The sequence below is a fragment of the Aulonocara sp. 'chitande type north' Nkhata Bay genome, linkage group LG22 (assembly GCF_057382095.1).
Source record: "Aulonocara sp. 'chitande type north' Nkhata Bay isolate Kocher_YH1m ecotype deep benthic linkage group LG22, A_spYH_male_GT1.1, whole genome shotgun sequence".
NCBI classification, from domain to species: domain Eukaryota; kingdom Metazoa; phylum Chordata; class Actinopteri; order Cichliformes; family Cichlidae; genus Aulonocara; species Aulonocara sp. 'chitande type north' Nkhata Bay.
Genome location: NC_141364.1, coordinates 11,096,681 through 11,123,569, shown reverse-complemented (window position 1 = coordinate 11,123,569; position 26,889 = coordinate 11,096,681). Strand labels below are relative to the sequence as shown.

General features: G+C 39.4%; 3 protein-coding genes across 16 annotated transcripts in view; 2 read left to right on the top strand and 1 right to left on the bottom strand.

The window, feature by feature from the left end:
- Positions 1-2,534: 2,534 nt before the first annotated feature.
- meaf6 (MYST/Esa1-associated factor 6) lies at positions 2,535-7,796 on the bottom strand. Of its 2 annotated transcripts, XM_086280439.1 has the most exons (8): positions 7,689-7,796; positions 6,913-7,028; positions 6,491-6,578; positions 6,358-6,403; positions 6,069-6,261; positions 4,458-4,487; positions 3,524-3,557; positions 2,535-2,986 (listed from the first exon to the last, which is right to left on the bottom strand). In XM_086280439.1, exons 1-8 carry the CDS (start codon positions 7,776-7,778, stop codon positions 2,972-2,974), a joined length of 612 nt encoding a protein of 203 aa, XP_086136565.1. In that variant the 5' UTR covers positions 7,779-7,796; the 3' UTR covers positions 2,535-2,971. The 2 variants fall into 2 exon arrangements, with proteins under 2 accessions (XP_086136565.1, XP_086136566.1); XM_086280440.1 differs by lacking the exon at positions 4,458-4,487.
- Positions 7,380-11,142, top strand: stpg1 (sperm-tail PG-rich repeat containing 1). Its single transcript, XM_086280438.1, has 8 exons — positions 7,380-7,950; positions 8,024-8,134; positions 8,228-8,329; positions 8,911-9,081; positions 9,172-9,280; positions 9,359-9,527; positions 9,611-9,801; positions 10,293-11,142. The coding sequence occupies exons 2-8, from the start codon at positions 8,066-8,068 to the stop codon at positions 10,364-10,366; spliced, it is 885 nt and encodes a 294-aa protein (XP_086136564.1). The 5' UTR covers positions 7,380-7,950; positions 8,024-8,065; the 3' UTR covers positions 10,367-11,142.
- Positions 11,143-17,715: 6,573 nt separating this feature from the next.
- map7d1b (MAP7 domain containing 1b) overlaps positions 17,716-26,889 on the top strand; it is a 54,255-nt gene continuing 45,081 nt past the window's right edge. For all 13 annotated transcript variants that reach the window (XM_086279324.1, XM_086279322.1, XM_086279315.1 and 10 more), the window contains exon 1: positions 17,716-18,058. In XM_086279324.1, coding sequence (XP_086135450.1) covers positions 17,992-18,058 — 67 coding nt within the window. In that variant the 5' untranslated portion in view covers positions 17,716-17,991. The remainder of the gene's footprint in view (positions 18,059-26,889) is intronic.

The window sequence follows — 26,889 nt, the reverse complement described above, 5'->3', positions numbered from 1 at the left end:
TCACAACAGCACTGAAGAAAAAAGTCAGCCGCATAGTTTTCAGACTATACGAATGTCTCTGCAAAAAATATTGATATTCACCTAGCAGATGTTGAAATATTTCAATCTGGACCAAAATGGTGGAACGACTGGCCATCGATAGCCGGCATCCAGAGTCCAGCTAAAAAACTGCCCGTTACAGGAACGGAGCAGTAAAAACAGTCAGTGTGTCATTTCTACCAGATGAAATGTGACTGTGGGATGGAGCTGTGGTGGAAACCGAGGAATGTATTCCAGGAATCTTCCCAGTCGGTCTCTCCATCATATGTGTTTGTCAGCAGCTCTGTTTCCTCAGAACGCCGGACTCCATCTCTCCCGTGATGTTTCAGTAAAGCATGACTAATAACATTGTCACAGCAACACTCAGGTATCCAGCTTTTGAGTTACTCATGAGGTATTTAAATGTGTGTTTTTAATCGAAATATCCATATAGGGAAGAACTGAGTGGAGGCTCGCTAAAAGAGCCTCAAAGGACCAGTTTTGTTTGGTTTCTACAACAACAAAAATCCATGACGCTGAAGGTAAAGGAGCTCAGATTTGTGCAATTCACACAGTAAAATGTAACGAATGTGGTATTAAGCATGGACTAACTCCTTCAGAGGCCCAAAATAGTCTGTTAGGCTAAAATGTTTCAGTTTTTTACTTGGGAGCAAACAAATAACATCTCAGCATTTTTACCAGAAATGCTGAGATGTTATTTAAAAGTCATACGCACCGTTTCCTGTTACATTAAGATTCCCTTTGACTGGAAGTATTTTTATTGCATTCCACATGTTATTATCATGAAATCATAGACCTCAGTATGTCCCTGCAGTTTAATCCAATGATCATGTTCAAACAGAATCATGCTGATCCTGATGTTTTGCCTCGTCCTTAACCAAACACCTGTGAAGCACCCAAGGGGCTAAAAGATGACACCACTTAAGGGTCGTTCTAAAAGACAGTGAATCCCCTATGACTCCCATGATAAAATATATTTTCTGTAAATACCTTAGACGCTGTTAAATTGGCTCATGCCAATGAACTTCTATTTAAGCCTTCAGTCACACAGGCCTAGGACTGGTCAGCGATTCCCAGTTGCTGGGAAAACGTGTGCATTCCATGACCAGTTGCGGAGTGATTACTGAAGGTTGCTGGCAGTCACTAGTATCTAATTAGTCAATAAGAGGTATATGGGGCTGCACCCATACCTTCTTGTGATTGCTTTTGTTGCTTGCACGAAGTTGTGGTTATCAGTAGTTTGCATGGAAGACGCCAGCTTGTCTACAAACCTCTTTCCTGTCTGTAAAGGTGTGTACTTCAAAGGTGAAAATTCTCCATTGACTATTTGCATGCACTTCTTTAAGTTTCATTCCTCTTCAGAGAGTAAGTAGCGAGTGTTTGCAAGCAAGTCGGTATCTTCGATGCACACTGTGGGCGACTGCGACAGTCTGCTAGCAACCAAAGCAATCCCAGTGAGGCTTTTAATGCAGCATCCTCTTCACCTGGTGGTAACCAGGAGCCTGCATGGGAAACGCGCATTTTTCCTTAGCAACCAGAGGTCAGCAGGGAGGTCGGAGAGTAGTCTTTAGGCCTGCATGGCCTTCTGTGCATTTTGAATCTAATTATATTACAAATAATGTGGATGACACAGCCTGTATAAGTTTGTGCTTATGGATGGCCAGAATTCATATTCATAGACATAGACAGAGGAATTTGGGGACATTAACACAAACAAACATAAGAGGATGTGTGTGGAGTCTTCTAAAAAGACAACAGCATGTCGCTTTATAAAATGCTGATTAGTTGAACCGGAAAGAGAAGTGATCAATGTCAGATATTTGCATTCAGCCATCTCCCAGCAATGCATTGCTACAGCTTTAAAATATATAACAAGGTGACTTTACTTTACATTCATAAACTTAATTAGCATAACGTGAACTTGTCTGGTAAAAGTAGCAAGTGAAAGCTAATTAATGTTTAAATCCTGCCCTCAATTTCCAAAACTTTCTGACTGGTTCTGCACTGACCCCTGGATATGGAGTAATTGTACAGCATATGCTCAGCCTGGTATGTTTATGTATAAAAGCCCAACCTTAACAGGGAAATAACCACGACAATGTCAAGTGTCACCCTCCTCCTGTCTTCTAGCACCACCCAGTGGAAAAAAGGGATGCTAGATGGTTCATCTTTCAAACATTTCACAAAATACCTTAAAAGTATTCAAGTATTTTATCAAGTAAAGCCATTCAAGTTTAGGACTAAGACAATCTGAACGACCATGTGCCCGACAACCACCAGACTGTGCTCTTGTGTACTTAAATAAACATTTTAAAACAAGCTGAGAACTGACAGACGAAAATGTGCCGGCTATTTTATGCACTAGTCACATAAACACTGTTGATATTTGCACTCATGTATGTGCTGTATGTGTGGGAATGTTAGGCTAAACGAAGCTTCCCGTCATGACATTTTAATAACAGTCGCATACCTCGATAGTTTTAAAAACCAAAACATATTCTTGAAGTATTTTATTTTTTTGTCAAACAAACAATGTCATAAAAGAATTTGGGGGATTTGAGGGTAATCCGACCATGTGATGCTTAACAAAAAAAGATTTTCTTACAATGGGAAACAAGAAAATTAGCTACACAATAAATACAGTCATTTTCTTTAAAAAACAAAAAAAGAAAACACTATACAAGATGATGTGTTACTGGCAGAGAGCGCCAGTAGGCGACAAGTAACAAGCAACACCGTATATCTACTGAAGGTAGATCAAAAAGTGAACCCCATCCAGTGGTAGGCGGTGAGGGGAATGTTTCAACTGATGTACACAGTACAGGCTGAAATATGACGACAACAACAACAACAACAACAAAAAGTGATTAAAAAAAAAAAAAAAAGTCCAGAAATCTCATGTATCCTCATGTGTCCAGGTCCTCCAGGTGTTTTAAGTCGAGTAATCCTGCACATAAAAATAGGAGCCGAGTCACACTTAACAGTTATTCATCAATCAGTCGACTAAAGTAATTATTACTTAAATTAAAAGAAATACCTCTTTCAGTTATTTTTAGGGTAAGGAAGACAAAAACGTCATAGATGACAGGAATCTGGATTATTTAAGGTTTCAGGCTGTTGGTCAGATGATCGAAACTTCTGAATTTAAACGATCAGCTGCCATTTTATTAAAAGATAAAATGATTAACATCATTTTTTTTTAAATACCCAAATTTGGAAAATTCATGTCGCAGCTGCCAAAACGATACAAACACAACCTGTAATGTCTAAAACATATTTTATTGACCTGAACTTTCTTATTTATGTATAAATAAATAAGAAATAAAAATACAGCAAGGCATCTAGCCTCTATAAAACGAAGAGCTCTATCCAAGAGATTCAATAAAGCAAAAGTAAAGCAAAACAGTCACTACAAGTAATAGAAGCAGCAAAGTAAATGTCAAAGACATTAAAGTGTCTCAGTGTAACAGAACAGTGAACTTACAGCTCTGGGTTTCTTGTTAACCTTCATGTCAAACCTGAAACAAGAACAAAGACAGCATTAGTCATCTTACATTAAAATCCTGCTTCTGATGGGAATTATGGAGAAAAGCAGTACCACTACTGTACTATGAAGAAGCCTAAAAATGAATAAATAAATAAATAAGCCTGGTAACAATAAAACTACATGACCGCATGATCGTTCTTGCTCATACAGAACCTCCTAACCAATCCGTCATCTAACGAGCAACCCAGCAAGCGGAGCTGAAGAAGCAAAACTGAAATGAATCTGTGGGAAAACCCATCAAGAAGCAAGAAAATTTACTGACGCTCAGAGTGCTGGATGCTGGCATGCATTTAAGAAAATATGTACATATCAAAGAATGAAGTGTTGGACATGCAGTGTGACTGAGTAATAAAATAACAAGCAGGCTTCAATTCAAACTAACCGTACAGAGGGAGAAGATTAATAATTAAAGTCAAATCATGCATAAAAAAGTGAAAACGTAAAAATAAAAAGTAAAAATTGAAATGAAAAATTAAAATTAAAAAGGTTCGAAGTTCAAATAAAGCTTAATTAAAACATGCAAAAATAAGTAAAAATCAGAAATTAAATTAAAACTTAAAATAAAATAGATGTAAAAATAAAGTAAACATAATATGTTTACTTTATTTTTACATCTTCAATTTTTGCATATTATGCAAAAATTGAAGAATAAAAAATTATTCAAATCAAATAAAAGAAGAAAACTTAAAAAAATAAAATAAAATGTTGAAATCAAAATTTAAAAAAGAAAAGCAAAGATTTAGAGAAGAATATACAAATAAAAATAGTAAGAGGACATAGAGGAGAGGAAAACAGTGGATACTTTGATGATGGGCTTAGTAGCAGGCAGGATGTAAACGTGACAGGAGCAGGAAGTAAAATTCAGACTTACTCAAAGTCATAATCAAACATGGCAGAAGGACTGAGGGAGCAGCATTAGGGGAGGGAAGAGAGCAGCAGCTGTTAGTTTACCAACCTGAGCCTAAAGCCCTACGAGTATATAAAACTGCAGTCCAAACTTTAGAGAGTGAGAGCACCACCCCATCACGCTGTGTTAGGAGGAGAACCTGCTGTGTTAATATGTAGGCATGAACAGTGAGGCCCGAGTCAACAAAAAACACGTCGACATGACACGTTAAACCTAATTTGTCTTAACAAACTTATCATTTATTGACCCTCTGATCACCCACTTTGAATAAGTCTAATTTTGGTCAAGCACAGTAAATTTCTTTAAGAAAAATAAACAGACTTTTGAGTAATGTTTACTAGTGAAACCATGTACACTCCCTGTTGGGGAAAGTAACACCAAGAAGCTAAACCCAATCCTTTTTATTTTAGAAGCTCAGAAGTAAAGAAAAAACAATAACCAGGTTATTCTGAGATTGTAAAGCTTGGTGATGTGGACCAGAAATCTCTCAACATATTTTAGGCTGAATACCAAAATAATACCCTCCATTCTCTCTGAAAGCAGAAGCTCAAATGTCACAAACACTTCAATTAACCTGTTGTAAGACATCTGTGCAGTTGTCACACTGCAGACGAAAGAAAAAAAAAGAAAGAAGAAAAAGCAACTTTATCTCAGAAAACATGTTATTCATCTACTGTTGCCTCAACTGGTTAGTCTGTGCTATATCACGACTTTGGTTTTTTCTTTGCTTTATGATTGCTTTTGTCATGCATGAGAACGTCAGCACATCCAAAATGTCTTTTTTTTGGCTTGTTGTGCACTGACTAATTACGACCAACTCTCGTGTCTCCAGCACAGCTGTGTGTACTTGGGCTGGATACACAAGTGTACAAGCAGATCTGCAAGTGTCAGATAACAGAGGGAGATGCTGAAACAGGAGAAAAAAGTGATACGTTCAGTAAAAAAAACAAAAAAACAAACAAGCATTCATTTCCCTGCTATTACATTTTCCGTTTTTTGATTTTTTTTGTTTTCCCCTCAACTGTGACATCTGTAATCGAGGAGAAGACTGGATTGCAAAGTGTGAATATTTCTTCACAGCTAAATCTGTCCAGGAGAATGCTCATTCATTCAACCGTGAGAAAATGTAATAGTCTACTGGAAGAGAAAATACTCCTTTTATACTGGCCTCCCCCCAAAATACCTTTAAATACCCCCCCACTGTGTACACACTCACACACCAAGGCAGCAAAAAAACAACACGGGAGCTTCTGGAATCCAAGTTGCAAACTTATTCTAGCCATACTAGATCACTTTTTGTGATCTCTCTGTGAACAACGCAATTCAATGAGCTCTTGCAGGTACAGGCAGTAAAATGAGAAATAGATTCCCTGGTGTCTCTGATTGAAGCCACAGGGGTTTCCTTACTAGTAGAAACTCTGATGTATACAGAAATTTTGCGCAAACATGTTCTGTAACCTGCTTGTCAAGAGCAGTCTACATGAACGGCTATGGATGTAGCTCTGTAATCCAAAAAACGCAAGGATATTTTAACAACATGCTGATTCCACCGTGTCTCATTCCTTTATTTAATACCTGTGTCTGTTTTTGTTCTTCCTCTTCTTGTGACTCCCGTGGTGGCTGCCTGAGGAGGAGGAGGAGGCAGCCTTCTGAGGCTTCAGGTCCTGCAGTGTTGAGTCCACATCCTCCGTGTCCTCCTGGCTGGGCTCGTTTTCTTGGTTCTGGAGATCTGGAGAGGTATCGCTTTCTGTGCCGCTGCCTGCCTCACCTGAAGAAATCAAAACAACAGCATAAATGACAAAAATTACTACCAGTCCACAAAATACAAACTTTTAATGCTGCTTAGCTCAAAAGCAAAACTCACGCTTTTCATTCATGTGATCTGGTATACCACCGAGTGCACACACGGCCTGTAAAAATGTCACCGATTGAACAGTTTAGTAAATGCTTTTTGTTATTATACAGCATACCTGTTAAATAATAAGCAAAAGACTTACTGCAACCGATGTAACAGATGACTTGCTGAATAAACGCTCTGCTTCTTTGAATTTCCTATTCCGTCTGTCAGTCTTACTATTGGAGTTCCTGTTAAATTAAAACAAGCAAACAGAAATGTAAAAAATTTAAACAATGGTTTGGTCCAAAAGTGGCTCCAAATGCCCACACTGGGCCTCAGAAAAAATGGCATATTTAAAATTATTTTAAGTTTTTCCTTACGAAAAGAGAAGAAAGTTCTTCAGACTTTTTTTTGCTTCAACATCAACTAGATGTAGTTTTTTTTTTTTCTTCGTAATTTTACTGGAACTTTATTTCAGCCATCGGCTGTACTCTTCCTCCTCCTGCTGGCTTGTATGTAATTAATATTAGTCAATGGCTCACTTTTCATTTAGTGTAAATGAATTTCCACAAAGCTGCTTACTTTTGGTTGGTGAGGTATCTGTCCCATCCTCTGATGATGTTGCCATACATCTGGGTGTCTTCTAGATAGCTGCCTTCAAATGCATATATTTGTCTTTCCAAGTTCACCAATGTCTCCTGTGACAGTGAAGAATGTGGAGGAAAAGAATAAAAGTTAGATATCTGAGTTTTAGTCATTACATTAATCAACCTGGCTGGTAAACTTTTAACAGACATTTATTTATATACACACAAATTAGAAGAATAAAATATGTCTCTTTTGAAGTGTTAATTATTCACTTGCATTTGCAGAAAGGATTCAGAGAGCGCGCAAAAGTGAAGATAGCGATGTCTGTCGCAATGCTGATTTATTATTCCTCATGTTAGAGAGGTAAAAAATATAGGTATCTGGCTGGATGTACACAATACACATGTGACACCAACTTCTCGCGAGAACTTGGCCAAGCAGGGCGGCTGCTAAAATTTAGCTACGCTAAGTTGTTAGAATATTTTGTCAAAAGCGCTGCTGTGAAGTCGGTATACATAAAAACACTTAAAAGAAATATTCAGAGAGCTCGAACGGAGTCTTGTTACTACTAACACTACTCCTAATCAAACGTTGTCAGCCAAACAACGCTGTCGACCCGCTAACTAAGTTAGCTGCTACCGTTAGCTCTGGCTAACATTAGTTTAGCATGTAGCGAGGCCTCGGCTAGCAACGCGCACGAGAAATTTTCCCGCGGTGAAATATTAAATGCGACTTTTATTTTTAAGGAAACCACCTTAACGTCTACTTACGGCGAGTTCTTGTTTCCTCTTTACGAGCTCAGCGAGCTCCCGGCGAGTGTCCGGGATCTGCGGCGGAGTCGCCTTCGCATGCATCGCCATGACGGATGGCCGATTAATCTGGAAACAAACAGAAGAAACTCGGTACAATAAAGAAGCCCGCCTCCATTTCACCGACAGGTGGCGCTGGAGTCTCGCGATAGATCTGTTTTCACATCACCATAGCAACTGCTTTAAAATTCCAAGGAGCTCGAATAGCGTCAGATGGCTTCGAGTGAGTCCAAAGTGGAAATCCTTATAAATTCTTAAGCTGAAAACGTGACATAATGGTTTCTTTTATCTTGTAGCTAGTAAAGGTTTGTTAAATACAAGCTAAGTACCAAATAGCGATGACAACACATCAGGAAAAGAAGGGCTTTTCCACCCAGGCTAAGAGGTTTGCTTCTCAAATCAGTCTGGTAGGAAGTTTAACTCCATCAAAATTCAAAGCATTTTAAAAGAATAATAATAACAGTACCTCATAAATAACGTGTATGGTGTTTGTGTGTCAGAGTGAAAGTCCAGGACCGGGAACCTACGACTGCTTTACCAGCACTGAAGTCAACTGTCCTTCCTTCTCAAAGAGGGGCACCACCGGCTTTGTCCCATCCAAGGTCAGGAAGTCCACTAGGTATCATCTTGAAACGCCTTTGGGCATTTATTCTGAAGTCTTGTTGATTATTTATACTTTGTTTTGTTAAATCATACTTCTTGCCCCAATGGGGCTTTAGAAAATCCTTACTTACCCAGTAAGTTATTTTTCTACAGCATCATTGCTAGTGGATTTTGTCTGTGTGCCTTTTTATGTATTGCCTGATCCAGGATGAATTTCTCCTATGGGAGACAATAAAGTTATCTTATCATTGTTAGATTGGCGTATACACCCTGCCATTCATCCTATGTTAACAGACTTAAGTTTCACTGCAACCCTAATTTGAATAATCTGGCAGGAGTTGGCAACATTTAATGTCAAAGGATCCTTTTCTGAGCAATTTGTGATCCAAAAAAAAGAAAAAAGTATGGAGCCACAAAACATATTTGAGCCTTATAATGAAGATGACACAGAAGAAATCTTAAAATCAGTGTTAGTTATGGCTCCAGTACTTAGTTTAGATTTACCTGATTGTTTTTAGTCTAATAAATTTTAATCCCCTGCTGCTTTTAAATGTCTTCATCACTTCATCCTCTTTCCCAGGTTGACAGAAGGCCACAGAGACCCACTCCAGGCCCAAATGCATACAACCTACAGAGTTCCTTCATAAATAAATATGACTTCAACACTGGAGCCTCCAGGGTCTTCAGGCTGCCCATAGCTGTGCAGATGGATGGTCCTAAACATATAACTCCAGCTCCAAATCAGTATGATGTATGTGTGCTGATTATAAAAGCTGATTCAGGGTGTAATCTCTGAGATCCTGTTGTGTATTTTTTTGTCATTTTTTTTCTTTCTATACAGGTCATTTGTGTGAGGAGAGTAAGCGTCTCCTCAGTGGTCGGTACATCGCCTTTCCTCTCAAGAACCACACGGGATTCATTTTACCCCCCCAAAAATGTGCCATCACCAGGTCTGCATTGAAGTTTTGTCTTTTTTAGCTTCTTATTAAATTTGCACTCAAATTTTTAATATTAAAAACTTCTCAAAGGCCACTACGAGGTGAACAGCAGCTTAATCCAGCATGGTTCAAAGGCAGTCTTGTCACCCTTCAGATCAAAAACTCAAAGAATCCTTCCTCCGGCCGACCACTGTGTGCCAGGCCCGGGGGCCTACAACCCCCATCAGGCACCCACCCCAGTGAAGAAGACAATCCTTCCGTAAGTAACCATACAATGTTTAGGTTTTGCTACTTTTTTTTTATTATTATCTAAAATTTACATCCTTTTATGTGTGTTTGAAGGAGAAGATATTTTTTGGCAATAGCAGCACCTCCTCAGACTGTACCTAAGGATCCTCCTTTGCCGGGTCCTGGGCACTATGACATAGGGCAGTATGACCGGCCATCAAAGCAGTCCATACCCACTGCTGCTTTTGCATCCAGAACTCAAAGAATACCCCAAAAACCGGTGGCTGATAAGATCCCAGGACCAGGTAATAAGATAAATGAGGCAGTTTTCTCACATGCATTTGATCTCTGATTTTCTGGGACTTAAATAACACTGGTGCGCATGACAATATAGATATCCAGTTTCTTCCTGTTAAAAGGAAGCTTTTCCTCTCCACTGTCACCAAATGCTTCCTCATAGGGGGCTTGTGTGATTTTTGGTCTTTCTTTCTAATACTGTAGGGTCTTTATGTTAATATATACGTCTTGAGGCAACTACTGTTGTGATTTGGTGTTGCATAATTAAAATGGAATTGACGGAATCTGATTGAAACAAGGCGTCATTAATAAATTGGTTGCATAGCAGTTTACACATTTGCCTACTAGCACAGATCCCTGCTTTGATCTCAGGAGGAGATACAAAAAAAGATCTGCCAAACCAAACATGTAGAGCAATCCCTTATGAATAAAGGAGCAGCTAAAGTAGTTGTTATTGCATTCATGAAAGCATTAAGTAAAACTTTCTCTCTCCTTCCAGGTTTCTATAACCCACAGCTCTTGTCAAAGCATTCCTTCTTTTACAACGACTCCAGAGTCTGGGTTCCTGTGTGAAGCTTCCAGCTCAGACTGCACTGTAGATACGTACACCTTCACTCAGATGAACTGTGATTGCTGCCATTCTTAGATCGGCACTTTTAGAGTGAATTGGATGAAAATTAAATGTTTGCACCAATTTAGTCTCTAGTTCCATGTTTATGTTGGCCAATCAGACCTAGGAATGTTTGGATGTTTTCGGAAATGAATCATAATCAGTATTTATCCACTGTGGTGGTGGTCAAATGCCAGAATTCTTGAAAAGCCATATGTTTTGTCCTTGTGGATTTCCTGATGCTCTAAAGTGATATAGAAGAAAGTGTTGGCACAGTCCCCAGCAGCTGCCGGTCCAGCCAATGGTACGCCACAGTAACAGCTGAGAGCTCGAGATGACACCACTCTGCCAACTGCCAGAGGGCAGGCGAAGGGGTGGAGTGACTGTGTATGTGAGCAATGTGACTGACTGGGCATGAGGCAGGGTGGTGTTTAACCCAAAAGACAAATGGACGCATCACTCAGTTCCTGTATCACGTTGCATTGGAGCTGACTCTCTCACAATGTTTAAAAAAAATCAAATATTATTATTATGTTATTAATGCACGTATGATTGTAAATGTTCTTTTTGTAAGGCCTTGTGCAGCTCTGGTCCCAGATTCTCTTGTTACTTCAATTTTTTAATAAAATTTTCCAAAACAGAAAACACAACAAAGTTACACACGCCATCTTTTCCATGTTTTCCGTGGTTATTGTGATAAATGCCATTATAAACTTATGTGTCCACAATAACTTTTGCACTGTCCACTTCCTGCTGTGACAAAACAAATTTCCCACGTGTGGGACTAATAAAGGTTATCTTATCTTATCTTATCTTATCTTATCTTATAATCATGGAGCGGGTCCTGAGCAGGAACAGCAGCTTTGTGGTTCAGATAAGTCGAGAAAACGAATGTAAAACCTTGTGTTTGATCTCTAAAGCTGCTGTAATCGGTATTTTGATAATAAAACTCTACCTAACAACTACCTGAAGCAATGTGATGCTTTGAAAGAAGGTAATTGTATGACACCAATATAGAAGAATTATCTTAATACCTCATATGTCGAGGTGATTTAAAAACTGTCTGACTAACCATTAATGATCTTGATCTCTGTTTGCTCATATAAGTGTTTAACTGTTGTTTTGTATGATTATGCTCACTTTTTTGTTACGTTGTTTAAAAATACAGTGTTTGTATTTGTTTGTAAACTTATTGGCTTACAAATTCCAAGCAATTTTAGGCTGCAGTCACAAAGCTAACCTAGCAAAGTAAAGACCTTCAAAATACTCCGTGATTTAAATGCCATTAAAACTCAGACTTTACATTAATGACGGTTCCCCTTGAAATAAATATGTGTCGGGCAGTTAAACGTCCAGATATTTCACGAAGCGTGGATTTGAATCAATGCACCAGGATGATTGGCTGGATGTGTTCGACCGCTATGGAGAAGATAATTGGCATTTTGGGTCAGGGGCAGGACATGCGTTGTACAATGGGCATCTTTTGTGTTGTTCAACCCTGACCTAGATTTCCACTCAGGATACTATAACTGGTGAGTCTTTTCATTATAAACTTTCTGGTATAGCGGTGTTTTTGGAGATGGTAGAGGCTGTCAAATCAACTTATTTACAGACTGGTAAATGAAAAAAGTGTTTAGTACCTCTTTGGACTTTATTAAGGCTTGAAAGCTGGGGAGTGGCTGGTTTAACTGATATGACAAGAAAAAAACCTGCAGATAAACAGAATTAAACCAAAAGCAAAATAGCTGAAATATTTTTGCTTTAAAGTTAAGTCTTTAAAATCTTACAAAAACATGCGCATATTGTTCACAGGTGTTTGGGGGACTGCTGATTAAGTAGTGATAAAATGTTGGTATTTACTTTGACTATTTCAGGGGGTGGTTTCCAAATTGTCACACCCACTCCTACCAGCAACTTTGTCCATCCTCATAGGTGATGCTTCGTCCTTGTTCTGGATCCTTAACTCGGCATAAATATTGGAAACAATTTGAAAAGGCTTTAAAGAAATGAAGTGGCAATCAGAGATGTCTGCTTCCAGGTTTTCTGCTGAGCTAACTACATGTAGCTTCATTTTTGACATAAACATGAAGTGTTATTACTCATCTCATCTAACGCCCTGTGTTTTCCAAAGCATTCAGTCTGAGACATCCTTCCAAACTTTGACGTGGCATTTTGTGTTCAGCAGATGCAGCTGTTAATGTGAAAATTAATTTCATGGAGACAAATCTGCCCCCTGACTGACTTCGACGTGAAAAACATTTTGTCTCAGAGCTGTTATGGAAACCTCATGCTTATTTCCATCTGCACACTCAGAAGATGCGATCCACTTCAGACCTCAGTGTCATCTGCTCGCAAGGAAATCAGTTGGAGATTTTTTCCCCACCAACTGCAGACATGCTTGACACCCACATTGTGGCAGCTGTAGTTATATTCAGACTCTGACTTCAGCAGTGTGCTTTCCAAATATGTGCACTCGCCCTGTAAAACCAAAGCATTGTGTTCTTGTGGTTATACAAAGAGAAAAGCAATTTAAAACTCTGCTTTTGCTGACATGAAGGTTCTCTCCCACTCGGGTAAAATGCACAGGGAGTATCCAGACAAATGCTTAAAGTGTAACTGCAGGCACGAAGCTTGATTTGTAGCACTTTTGTGGTGTTGTCCCGGACGGGTCATTAACAACATGCCTTTGTGGGTGTATGGGACTCTCTTTGAACCTCGCCACTTCCCCATCAGGTGCAGGCGAGTGTGGACATGGATTCCCCCAAAGAAAGGCTCAGTGAGAAGGAGCATTGCTATAGAACAATGCTGCAGGCACACTGAATTTGAATTTGCTCACTGATCTTTTCTTTAGTTCATTAAGTGCACTTACCAGGTGTGTTACCTAGCAAAGCAAGCACATATATAAAGTACATTTCACCCAAAAAGCACGAGCTACCACAGAATGAGCAAAAAATCAGTAACAGACAAATGAAAACCAGTTATTAACTTAAAAAAGCAGCAAAAGAAGCAGAAATGAAATTACATAATGACTAAGATCAACAGGAGACCATTAAAAATGATGAAATCTCAGAATTAAAACCAATAGAAGAAGCAGAAATTGAATAAAATGCTAATGAAGGATCAGGAACTAGGCCACTAAAAGGCTCATCTAAACAGGAGTGTTTTTAGCTCCGTTTTAAATGCTGATTATGACGCAGCACACCTAATATGATTCAGAACAACGCTCCGGTGGCTTCAAATATTAAAGGTAAAGGTTAGATTTGGCTCTAGGAACAACGAGACAGGGTACAGCACTGCTTTCTGCACCAGAGTGAACAGCTAATTGTGTCATGTTGTGCTTATGTCTGCTGCTTGGCAGTACACCAGTGGATTGCAGGCACGTTTTGTTTTGCTGTAATTTCATGGGCCTGCGTAAAATGTTTAAAGGCACATGGTGTATTTATAGAGTTGTTCGGGATCATAACATGAGAAGACGACGGGCCTGTTAGTCCATTTTATTTAGATTTTTAGTCCCACTGGCGAGGCTTTAAGGACGACAGTTTGGGTCATTCACTCAGTCTTGTGCCACAAAATATATATATAGATATGTGTCTTTGTATATCTAAAAAAATATATATATATGAACACACAAATGCCTTAAAACTGCATTCTTCTTAAAATGGCCCCCAGGGGTTGATTCCTGAGGAAGTCTGCGGGACCTCACATGTACCATTTTGACCTTAGTTAAAAACTTTCCTGATGAATTTATAACCTCAGTCACTTATGCTGGGTCATACTGTAAAAAGTATGTACATGTTGGTTATTCCAGGAGTCACAAAAGTGTATTACCCATGGTATGATCCTTGTTTAATGACTTCTGCTGTCAAACCTGCCCCCTCTCTCTACACATCTGGTTTTAAAATGCCAAAATGGCGACAGTCAAAAATGCTCAAAACCCTGCAGCCAATATTTTATGTGTGGTTTTACTGTGACACACATGGAGTACAAACACTGAGCAGGAATGAGTGCCTAGGGTAAAAAAAAAGAGCCTTAAACATGAGTATAACTAAACCTTTTCTGTGATGGCCAACTCTGACAAGTTAGCCCCTCCCTGCACGCTGATGGGATTTCTTCCTTAGGTTTGTTATCAGGCTTTAAACACTAAAGTCTGATGTAGCCGTGCAGGAGTGGAGAGCTGACTCATGTCAAAACAACTCCCAAAATTGATTCATACTGCGTTGGATAGGTTGTGAGATCAGCTGACCTGTGTTGTCAGCTTATCACATACATCCAAGTGGAATTTGGAAAGTGATGCAAAAGAGCAACGTCAGCTTATGCATCCAAATTATTGACCAAACCAAACAGTGATCATGGAAACCACAACATGGGCTGAGATAGAGGATTCAGAATGAAAGTGTCAGGATTTTCTTTACGTGTGTGTTTGTCTGTTGATATTACTAAAGACAGACATTTGCAGTAGTTACACAGCGCTTTAGTAATAGTTAGTGTTGCGTTTGCAATGATCAAAGCAAATCTGAGCAGCTACAACACCTCATTAATATGCTTTACTTTGATAATAGGCGAGGTGCGCTGCAGGCTCTCAAACATAGTAAGACTGCACAGATGTTTGCGGTTACCTGCTGTCCACATATAAAATGCTCAAAGTGTCTTAGTTTTAATGTTTTTATGTCCAGTATTCTCACACAGCCTTTAAACAAAAACACAACGAAGATACTTCCAAAGAACATTACATTAACCAGATAACTTAGCACATCATTTACACATCCTATGTCATCTTCCTCTTCTGTCCTCACATTTGTCATATTTTCTAGTTTAACCTGATAACATAAGAAGATAAGAAGATATAACAAGGTAACCTGACTAAATACAAAATGCAGTTTTTAAATTGTGTTTTTTAGGGAAAAAAGTTAAAAAAAACATGTAAGTATGACAAGTATGCAAAAAACTAAGAAAGCACGAAAGAGCCAAATACTTTCCCCCAGACATAAAAAGCTACACAAACTTGAGTGAATGACCTGGATATTGAGTCTGTAGCTACATCAGCAGCATCAGTGTTTAGAGTCCTGAGTGTCTTCACCTAGCTAAGTGGGTCATGCATATTTTATCTCTCCGGTAATGCTCACATACATTTGGCCCTTTAGTACGTCAGTATGTGCTCTGTCACCATGTTGGATAATGTGTCCAGCTCTGAAAAGAACCTCAGATGTGCATTAGGAGGATGTTTGTGTGTCTCTGTATTATATTTCCTATCACTTCCATCCATCATGAAGCGACATATAATGATGACCTCAATCTTAATTGTTAAGCAAAAAAAGCAAAAGGCTTTTTCTAATCAGACTTTTTAAAAAGCTCCTCTTTAAAAAATGGATGACGCTTATCTTTAGCCTCACATAAGCCAGATGGGTTCCTCTTCTGAGATGTGTTCATGTGAAAATTCCCCACATTTTCCAAACTTTTTTTTATTATACTGCTACTGCTATAATTTCGGGTTTGTTTTCTTTCTGTTTTCTTTTTTTCAGCCTGGATCACTGGCCTCCTGCAGTGACAGGGAGGTCACATTAATTGTTAATTAGCAGCAGATAAGTCCCTGTCATCTTTTAAACAGGGGAAATATGATTGAAACAGCGGGTGTGCAATATGTAGTGCTCTTCATGTTTGTAATATTTTGTATATTCATGTTTATTGGTAACTTTAAGATTACTTTGGTACTTTTTAAACCTGTTTTTAAGTGTAATCTCTATGGGATACTGTTTTCTTGCAGACATATATGCTTAAATAATACACGCTTATAAAGATATCACGATGTTTAAAGAAAATAAAGCTTTTCACTGTTACAAATGGTTAATTAACATGATGATAATTGCTGTAATTACACCGACAGTGTTGTTATGACAGCCCATCCCACAGCAAGCCGTTTTCAGCTGCTGAGGAGTCATCTGATGGGTCAAACCATTCAGCGGCTCCGACAGTTAAGGGGACACTAATGTCCTGCGTCTGCGGATAAAGCCAAAGAGAAATTATTGTAAATGTGAAGTTTGACCTTCAGAAGACTTTCGTGAAGTATTGGCTCTTCTGTGGCGTATTTTTTACACTCGCTGTGTAGATGGTACAGTCCAGTTGTCCGGCATGCGGTTTTTCGCTGCCAACGAGGTTAAGCCAGAGCAATGCGAAGAGGAAATAACAGGAAATGACACAATCCTGCCTTCAAAATAACAATCTTTAAGCTTTTAGAGTTCGAAAGAGGAGATTAAATTAAATTGAAAAAAATAAATTAAACGAATTAGGACATTTTTAAAACGTCTGTTACAAACATAAATAAAAATTTAAGGGCTCAAAAAATAACTGTAGGTTTCAAAGTAATTGAAAGTGTACAACACTAATAACAATAATCGGAAAAAGAGGAATTTTAAAAATGTTTTTTAATCACTAGTTGTAAGATCCTCACTGGATTTGCCTTATTAATCATTACTTATTGTAATAATACCCTGGCTGGAAATTAAATCATAAAAATAACAACAAAAACCCCCAGTAAGAACCAAAAAAACAAAAACAAAAACAAATTAAAAATATGCAAAAGAAGCCCCGCACTAAATAATCAAAAAGTAAATAAACCCAATAACCTTTTACCTGCTGTAAGAAATGTATTTCCTGTGTTTTCATTATTGTATCTATTCTAACTAACTAACTAACTAACTAACTAACTAACTAACTAACTAACTAACTAACTAACTACCAACACATAACAACCCGCAGTTAGAAACACCCTCCAAATGTTTTTCTTACTCTGACTATAAAGAAGTACATAGATATTCTGAAAATGTTCTATGTATACTCATTAGACCAAAAAATAAAACGTGTTTTCTTTTTTCAGTGGCAGAAACAAGCTTCCATGGTCATCACATGTACATTACAGTTTATATAGCACTTCTCTACTTCTCTAACTTAAAGGTAATTTTACTGTAAACCTCATTCATCTACCCAGACAATCACACACATATAAAAGTGCTTGTTTCTATATCTAAGCATCTTGTCAAATATTTCAAATAGTTGCATCTGTATCTAATGTTTGCACACACACTGTAAAGGGGAATCTCGGGGTTCATTGTATAAGGATACTTCAACCTGCAGACTGGATTAGCCGGAGACCTAACCCTCTTTGATTGGTAGATGACTACTCTACCACCTAATGCGCATAATAATTAATTTTGGAAAACTGAAATGCCACTGAAGTAAAGCGTTGATCAAGGATGTTTTATTTTGAAAATCCTGACCGGAAATCTTTCCTTCCTATGTCTAACTTACCTACAGCTTTTTATTCTCACACTGTAGATTTTCCAGCAGAGACCCACAGGCTCTCCGGACGGAACCGAGTCTCTGCTTTTAAAACACACCCGGTAACATTTTATCACTTCAGAGACTCGGCGCTGTTTTTCCAGCCGGATCCGCTTTTATTTCCATAGATTTTTTGGCCACTTTTCCCTTTTGCTCGGCTTGGATTTTACAAAGGGCGTGTTTGGGAGTTTCATCTCCTGTACTTGTGCGACTCTGAGGAATGACAGCAACTGGAAAGGGTCTGCGATCCGCCTGAATGGAAACAATGGATTATAAGGACCTCGGACATAATTTCGAGGAGAAGCTGACACTAACAGACAAGAGTGAGTATTTTACAGTCAGCATAAGGAAAATGGGGGTTAGAATAACGGGTGGCAGTAGGGTGGAATCTGATTATTCATTACATTAATGTTATGTAAATAAAAAAAAATGTTATTATGATTATAATTATAACCCCTGTATATGAAGCGTGGTTTCCCGTCTAAAGACATGGTTGGATAAAATGTAAACTCAACAGCTGAAGCAGTGCAGCCTATCAGATGTCTCCCTCTGACATCTTAAAAGAGGAGATGTGTTTGTCCGGCCACGCCAACAGGCGGGTCCTCACCAGCAAAGATCCGGGAAATGCTGCACTGAGCTGTGGTCTTCATTACCAAACAAGTCAGTGGCGGTGTACTGGGTGAAAAATGCCCCACGCAGATATATAGCAAAAATGTATAGTGTAGACTCACAGGAGAGAGACGGTGCAGGTGAATGCATGCAGCTCAAACAGAAAATAAATAAATAATCGAACGGGAACTCAGTGTCATGCTCAAGAGCACCCCGGATACTGGATGCTGCAGAATTTCTCACACATCTGAGCTTTTTACTGGTATATGTTTATAACAAGCAGTTGGAATTAGTGACCCCAGCTGTGTCGTTTACTGTACATTCATATTGATGCCAGTTATCAATGAACATAATCGATTAGGTTGCTTTTTTTGCTTAAAAATCCAGAAAAAAGGTATTTTAATTAGGCTTATCTCACCATGACTCTTTTGTGCTGTATTAAATGTGTTCTACACATTTTTTCAGTAGACTGAGAAGAGAGATTCAAGTTTTTGTTTTTTTTTACTAATTTTTAGTGCAGTTTTGATTTATATATGCAACAACCCCACACACTATAAACACATGAATAATTCATCCAGCCTATGTGCTTTTAAGATATAAAAGCACTTAGGATGAGCACCATGCTGCACACCACTATCATACATATTTGCCATTGACCAGTGCTCACTGGCAGTAGGGGACTTTCTGTTCATTGGCAGCCCACCCCCATTTTCCACTCAACGTGGAGAGCTCTAGATGGATGGAGCGAAGGAACGTCTGCCGCAGCAGCTCTTTATCACTGCAAAAGGCATGGTGCTCGCTCCCTGGATGTGTGGGTGTCTGTTTGAAGAGGAATATGAGCGACTTATTGAGCAGACATGAAAGTGGTTGTTGATTTGTTATAGTTACACTCCTGAAATCCTGGGGCCACTGTGTGTGTGCGTGTGTGTGTGTGTTTGCCATGGTTGACAACTTTTAAGTAGCTGTTTGGTGCCTTTTCTTTTGGACATCATACATGCGTTGTTTTGAACTATTGTTCTGGAGCAAATTCACCCATCAGTGCGTTATCTAAGATGGCAACACTAGATGGAAAACAAAGAGTGTTTTGGTTCCAGGCCCTTTGCAGAGACCGCCGCACACAGCAGGGTTGACCGGCATGTGACGTTTATCAGGAATGTTAGACACCGAAAAAGGCAGGGGCGTTAGATAAACAGAAACATTCTTTCTCTCTGACTTCTGAGAGATGGGAGTCTCATTCTTGCGCAAAGAAAGAGCCAAAAGAAAGGCCTGCCGGGGATTGTTTGTTTATGGCGGCCTGGTGCGCCTGCAGGGCTGGGAGAGGGGATTGTAATCCCTTATCAAAGTGGTTTATTCAGGTCTGAGGTTGGCAGACCTTTGGTTTAGCCCCTAATGCATGTTGACCATCCAAATCCCTAAAACACACCACCCTGCACAGCCCTCCTTACCCCTCCTGACCTCATCTGCTCATCATTCCCCATCTACAGTAAAACCAGTCAGCCAGGGACATTACGCCATATATCAGAGCCTTGTTTCTGTGCCTGCTGGTGTTTCAGAGAAAATGCTAGTTTGGGGAAAATGAATCACAGCTACCAGACTCATTCGCTTACCCAGGGAGTGCTGGAATCAAGCTAAGCCTCTCCAAGACATGACATGTTCAAAGACTCTCTGTTTGTGGCTCACAATAGGAGTGGCACCAGTTTCCTGCAACGAGTCAATTCACTTTTTGTGCAATGTCTTTCTAAAGGAGTTCACACTGTACATGCTACAACTCCTTCCTACCTAGTTTTAAACCTCTTCTTTCCTGATATCTGCAGTGCCATCACGTTGACTTTTTCACCCCCTGTTTAACAGTAGTGAGCGTCTCTGTTTGGAGTTAAATGCTCCTCTGTGGAAGTAATCATGAGACGTGGACTCCCTGTGGCACTGTGAGCTTTCCCAGTCATGCTGACGTTATGTTCTTGGAACGCTTTCAAGATCGCAGGCAGCCTGGAAATGTAGATTTCAGCCTAGAAACCTTTCACTGCCGGCTTTAGATTTGCCTCTATCCTCCATAATTTAGCAAAGAAATAACCCTTGTGTTCAATTTCCAGGTTGAAAATAAAGTGTAATTGAATGAAATTTAAATTTAGTTTTATTTATAAAGTAACCATTCTTGTCTGAAAGAGGTTTAAATTGTGAGTAAAGACATTACTTTACTACACAATCAGAAAATGAGCAGGACCTAGGAACTATGGAGGAAGAACTCCCCTTTAACAGGAGAGACCTCTTAAATGAGAGACCTCCAGTCGAGACAGGCTCAGGTAGGGGCAGCCATCTGTCTTTACTGATAGAAAAAAAAACTTAGAGAGATCACAAACAACAATCAGAACAAAACACAAACTGCAAGAGAGAGAAGACAAGCGTTAATGATATGCAGTGGTGAAAAAGACTTTTATTAGTCCAAAAAAAATAAAAAATTGTGTTTGTTTTCTCTGAGCAACAAGTCAAAAAACACATTTACTATAACTACAAAATCAATAAGCTACAGAAAATCAAGGTTTTTGCAATAACCCTTTAATCTAATCAAGACCATAAACAGCTGCTGCTGTGTGGAGTGGTAAACCTTTGTCACACAGCTAACATAAGCTACAAACATTAGCCTGTTTGGCTTCCTAGCTTGCTATGATTGCTACAGTGGAACTAGATCCTACAGTATCTGAATTTAGTTTTATATAATTACCAGTGCTGTCAGTGTTAATATCGTTAAAATGACGTTAAGGCCATAACCGCATTAGCGCGGCAAATCTCAGTTAGCGCGGATCGCCCTGTGCGTGGGTCTGCACAGCGCTAACACGTTAACGAGCTAACCATGCTAACACGTTATTGATTAATAATATTTTGGGGGTAAATCTGTTATCACTGTAAAGAGTATATGCTCCATAACAATGAAGGTTTACAGGAGTAGCAGTGCAACTACCCACTCAATTTTTTTATTTGGTCCGTGTCTATTCATTACAGTTTATCTTGTTTAATATCTACATTAATACAGAGCAAAGTTATTTCACCGGGAGTAGAAAAACAACCCCAGAGGACAAAGCTCCTCTCATCTCCGGCATCCAGACGGGGCTCAAGTTCTCACAGCTCTGCCAACTGTGTCTCATTTATGTCCCGGGGGCTTGAACGCTTGTAACTGCAGGTGGGAGGGATGCGTGTGGAGGGCAACGGCTAGGATGACTCTGGGAAACTGGATTGGGAGTGTTGTTGTGGCTTGATCGTCTCCTTGAAGAAGAACGGAAGGAAGGAAGGATGGAAGGAGGAGACTAACAGGAGCGCTAACCTCTGCTGTCCACGTCAGCATCCTAGTGACCAGATGCTATAAATCACAGCCGTCACTCGGGAAAGCAGAGGAAATGCTCCTTTCTGCTGCTGACTATGAAGAAGGAGAGGGAAGCAGGTTCCTGAGAGCTTATGCACAGATTAGTCATGTTTCCATCCATATCCGGCATTCAAAAAAGCCGAATCCATGAATGGATCATTGATATTAATAATCCGTTTTGCAGCATAATCCTTTTAGAGAACGTGTGAGGCAGGGTTAGTCATAAAGGAGGCTGTCATATCACATTTAGATTAGAGTCAACGAGGTAGCAACACCTACACTTCTGTACACATCTGAGACTATTTTAGAGATAATGTGGGAGGAAAAGAAAACATATGCTTAATTTATATGTTCTAACTTAATGTATGAGCAGTCAGATTTCTACCAGTAGTTGTTACAACTAAGAGAAATAACTGCCTAAGGCACAGCTTTGCTAGAGCAATATATAGTTAATGGCTGTGGCCAAAGTTGTATATATCTATGAGTAAACAACTGCTTTCAAACGTTTAACAGCCAACCTACCACCCATGTAGATAAATAAAACGTAAGAACCATCCCTTAGCTATGTTGCCATAGGCTCAGGCTGATGGGGGACTTCCCAAGTCTCTCTTTCCTGTCTCCCCGTGCTCTCTTTTCTCTTTGCCCTTATCCCAAAACTAGCAGCCCCGCCCTGATCCTGGAGGGGCTTGCTGTCTGATTCGAGATTCAGTTTTTTAAATATCATAGCAACAGTTGCTTAGATGAACTTCATATTGTAAGTAAAGACCTTACAATACTACAGAGAAAACCCAGCAATAAAATCAGATATTATGAGTAAGCACTTGGCAACAGTGGGAAGGAAAATCTCCGTTTTACATGAAGAAACCTCTAGCAGAACTAGGCTCAGGGAGGGGCGTCCATCTGCCCAGATACACTATGGAAGATAGTCAGAGTTTATTAATAACTAATGATAAAATGCAGAGTGGTTTATAAAAACATAGTGAGTGAAAAAGGTGAGTGAAGAAGAAATACTCCTGCATCATGGTAAGCCCCAAGCAGCCTAGGCCTATTACAGTGTAACTAAGGGTGGATTCAGGGTCACCTGACACAACCCTAACTATATGCTTTATCAAAAAAAATTAAGCCTAATCTTAAAAGTGTATGCTGCTTTCCAGATACCTCGGAACACAGATGTCAGAACGCCACTCCCCAGTTCAGAGAAAGCTATCAAAATCAGACCTTGTTTTGGTTTTTAGCAAAGTCAGAGCCATTCAGGTATCGCAGTACAGCATAATACTTATTTTTTGCACTTAAAAAGCACATCAATAGATATATACCTGATCAGTGCTATGCATATGGCTTGATTTTTGAGTAAAAAATACACAACAGTGGCAGTACTGATTAAAAGTTTACAGTTTTACTACTGTGTGCGTTCAGTGTCCATCATGGTTTGCTAACTCAGGGTATGTTCGTCTGCTCCAACTTTAGAGTGGGAAATCCAAGTTGAGGGGGCGTTTCACAAATAACTTCCAACTGGGAACTCATGACTTCCAACTTATTCAGGAATGCACCATCAGCATAGAAAACATAACTGCTTCTGTGAATGGGTATCCATCCATCCATCCATCCATCCATCCATCCATCTTCTTACACTTATCTGGGTCTGGGTTATGGTGGCAGCAGTCTAAGGCCAGACCTCCCTCTCCCAAAGTCAGCAGAGAGGTGTGATCTCTCAGCATTCCTGCGTCTCCTCCAGGGTGTTGTCCAGTAGGACATGCCTGAAACGCCTCAACTAGGAGGTGCCATTAGCAATCCTAGCAGACGTCTCAACCATCTCAATTGGCTCCTTGAGACTTTTTTGTCTTGTCAAACAACAAAACAACACAGTGATCTGCTACCCAAGTCCAATGGATTAACCCTATGAGCCCTAAGTTATCACAGTTGGAAATCCTAACACCAACTCCATATTTTGGAAAAGAGCATTCAGAATGATTATTGTTTTGTTCTTGGATTTCAAAGCTACTAAAAAACAGTTAATTAAAATAAAAAATACACATGCTGATTGCTTAGAGGCAGAGCTAGTGCTGGAGTTGGCACAAATCATGACTTAGACCTCAGGGAGTGACACAGGGATATTGTTTTCCAACTTAGCAACATAGGACAAGGCCACAAAGTGGGCTCGTGTGGCTGGATATATGTCTGAAAAGACTTATATTTATTTTTCTGTAGATTATTGATTGTTTGTTAAAAAAATTCATGAATTTTTCTTTACTCTGCAACTCAGAAAACAATCAAAAGAGCTAAGCCAGATAATTTCACTGAACTTTTCTCAGTTTTATCAAAACTATAACTTTTTAGAAACCTCTCTTTGATGAATAACAATTTCACACATTTTTTGCTTTTTTATTTGATTTTAAATGTTGTCCAAAGATACATGGAAAATAAATAACACAGGCAAAAAAAAAAACAGTCAAAATTATCATTAAAACATGGAAATGGCTTTCCAAAGAGTAGTAACTCCTTTTATATTTCTTGTTAATTTTCAAAATAAAACACTAAAGCAGTATTGAGCTTTGATACCTTACCCTAGTTTTAGTTGAAATTAGCCTTTCCTCTCAGCGCTGCTCTGCACTTCAATGTAGCCTAAATACTCTGAAGACTCCCTTTGATGTATGAGAAGGAGCCTACAGTATTGATTGTGTCCTCGGGGCCTTTTCAGTGAACTCAGAGGTGCCCAAGGCAGAAAAAAACTGCCTTGGGCACCGGGACTGTCTATTAACATTTAATAAATCTGTATTAATGGAGCCAGATTCATCTCTGATGCCAAAGAGTAGTTTTTTTTAAGGGGGGGGAGGGGGGGTTATTTATATTTCGCTTCATGTGCTGCAAAGGAAACCTAATCTGCTCAATCCCTTCCTTCAAATAACATATGTCTTGTTTTTATTTTAGATAAAAATCTCATTCAGCTGTATCCTGTATTTTACCCATGCTGCTTTGGAACATATCCTGGATGCATTTGTGGATGTGCGATTTGGACCTCGGGGAAATCACTAGCAGATGCAGCTCCTCTCTCCTGCTTTGAAGTGTATGTGTGTGAGGAGATAACAGCCCTGTTGTAGCTCCGCTTCATACTCACTTTAGCAAACACGCACACACGCACATATAAACACACACGTGTCCATCACCGTGTAACGTCCCTGTGACAGGACCCACAGGCTCTAATATCAGAGTGCAGATGATGTGATGGCGCATGCTGTAAGACTGCAGATGATGATAATAAAAACACATGTATGTGGGCAGCCATCTTTGCTTTGCGATGGTCACCAGACAAAATCTTTCTTTTTGATTTTGTGAGAAGCCACGATCATGAGGTTTGTCAGATGCTTCCCTCTGTTTCTCGGGTTTTTCTGCTCTCCGCATGGTTATTTTGGAACTGCAGCGTTAAACCAGTCAAACTGCAGCTTTTTCCTGCTGCACCAGTCGATTGATTATCTCCGCAGCCTCCTACAGTTTCGTAACACCGCACCGCTTCTTCCGTTACCCACTGCGAGCCCTGGCACTCCAGCTAGGAGCTCATTGTGTTTTTCTGTTCACTGAAAAGATCCTTGAAAAGCCCTTCAGTTAAGTGGAAAAGGAAGAGCTGCAGAAGGCTGCAGAAAACGAATAGCGGACGGGTTTTCTTCTAACTTTCAACTTTGAGTTTCAGCATTTTGTTTGATGTGCCTGACGCTCAGAGCTGCAGTAAATCACGTAGAGGCTTTGTGGCCTCACTGAGGCATCTTTTGTCCTCAGGCTTGTTGATTTTTCTCAGAAATCACTAAACAGCTGATGCTTTTGAAGCAAAACAGTAAAGCGTTGATGCTGCAGCACCAACTTCCTGATGATTTCATTCACTCATGTTCATGTCATTTATAAGATGAAGGATTCATTCAGTTAAGTATTGTTGGCTCATATATTACAGCAGTTGTTATGGAAGGGATGCAAAAAGTGCATTAAAAATTAAAAGATCCATGAATTATTTTTACAACCACATATGCATCCTGCTGTTTTAACTGGTTTCCATTTTTACTGATTTACAACCGTATATGTGTCAGTTTTTCATCGTTAGCTCGTCTAGCATCTTGTAGTGCAGGATTTTAAATACTCATTCATTCATTTATTATGGATTTAAAAAATGCTGAAATATACCAATTATCTTATCCCTGCAGCTCAAACCCCAAGCGTATGCAGTCTGGTTGTCTTTGAAGACTAAGAAATCCAGCTAATATTTACACTTTACACACCAGAATCACTCACACATCAGTACTCTTGCTCAAAAACTGCTGGAATTGTATTCAAACAGCTGCTTATTTAATTAAAGGGTCAATTTTAACCAATTTTAATACTTAAGGAGAAATGAAGCTCTTGTACAAATAGGTGTCCTTTGTTGACCTGCTTTTACCGGGCCAAACTCGCACCAAAAGCGGACCTCAGCTGAGATTAAACTTGGTCTGTCATCACATTCGCTGTGCTGCCAGGCCAACATGAGTCAGCCAGTCAAAGTTATGCCCTACTTTATGAGTCCAAAACAAGAGCGTGGTGGTGGGGCAGCTGGGGTCTATATATGCTTGTGTTGGGTTGATGTTTCCAACAGAGGTTTCCACAACAAAATGATTTTCTCAGCTTTGACTTTAAACTACAAACTGCAAGAAAGTTCCCAGTGAGTAGCTGAAACTCTTAGAAGAGTGCAGAGTAGGAGTGTAGTGACAGGAAAAGCTAAATAAAGAAAACTCTATGTGATATACAGACATGATATCAGCGGCCGTGTGACTCGTCGTTGATCCTGATTTGTTTCCTTCTTACTTCTGCCTTGTTTCACTTGTCTCTGTCAGAAACGACTGATTGTCTGGGATTATCTTCACTTTGATTTGGGTGTATCCCAGATTCCTTTATAACCTGTTTACACTTGCACAAATGGAAGCAGTGTCCGCTTCCATGTAAATAAAACAACACAGTCAACACAAACAGTTCTGTAAAACCGCAAACAATACGACAACAACACGAAAACAACATTAGCAGCTCATAAGTGGTTAACATGCTCATCTTTAGTTGCTTGCTAGTTTTTGCATTAGCAGCGCTGTTTTTGCTTAGAGTTTGGTTTCCTCCAACTCTGGAGGTTAAAAAAAAGCTCTGTTCAGCTGCTAAATGCTCCACTGTGTTCACATCAAAGAA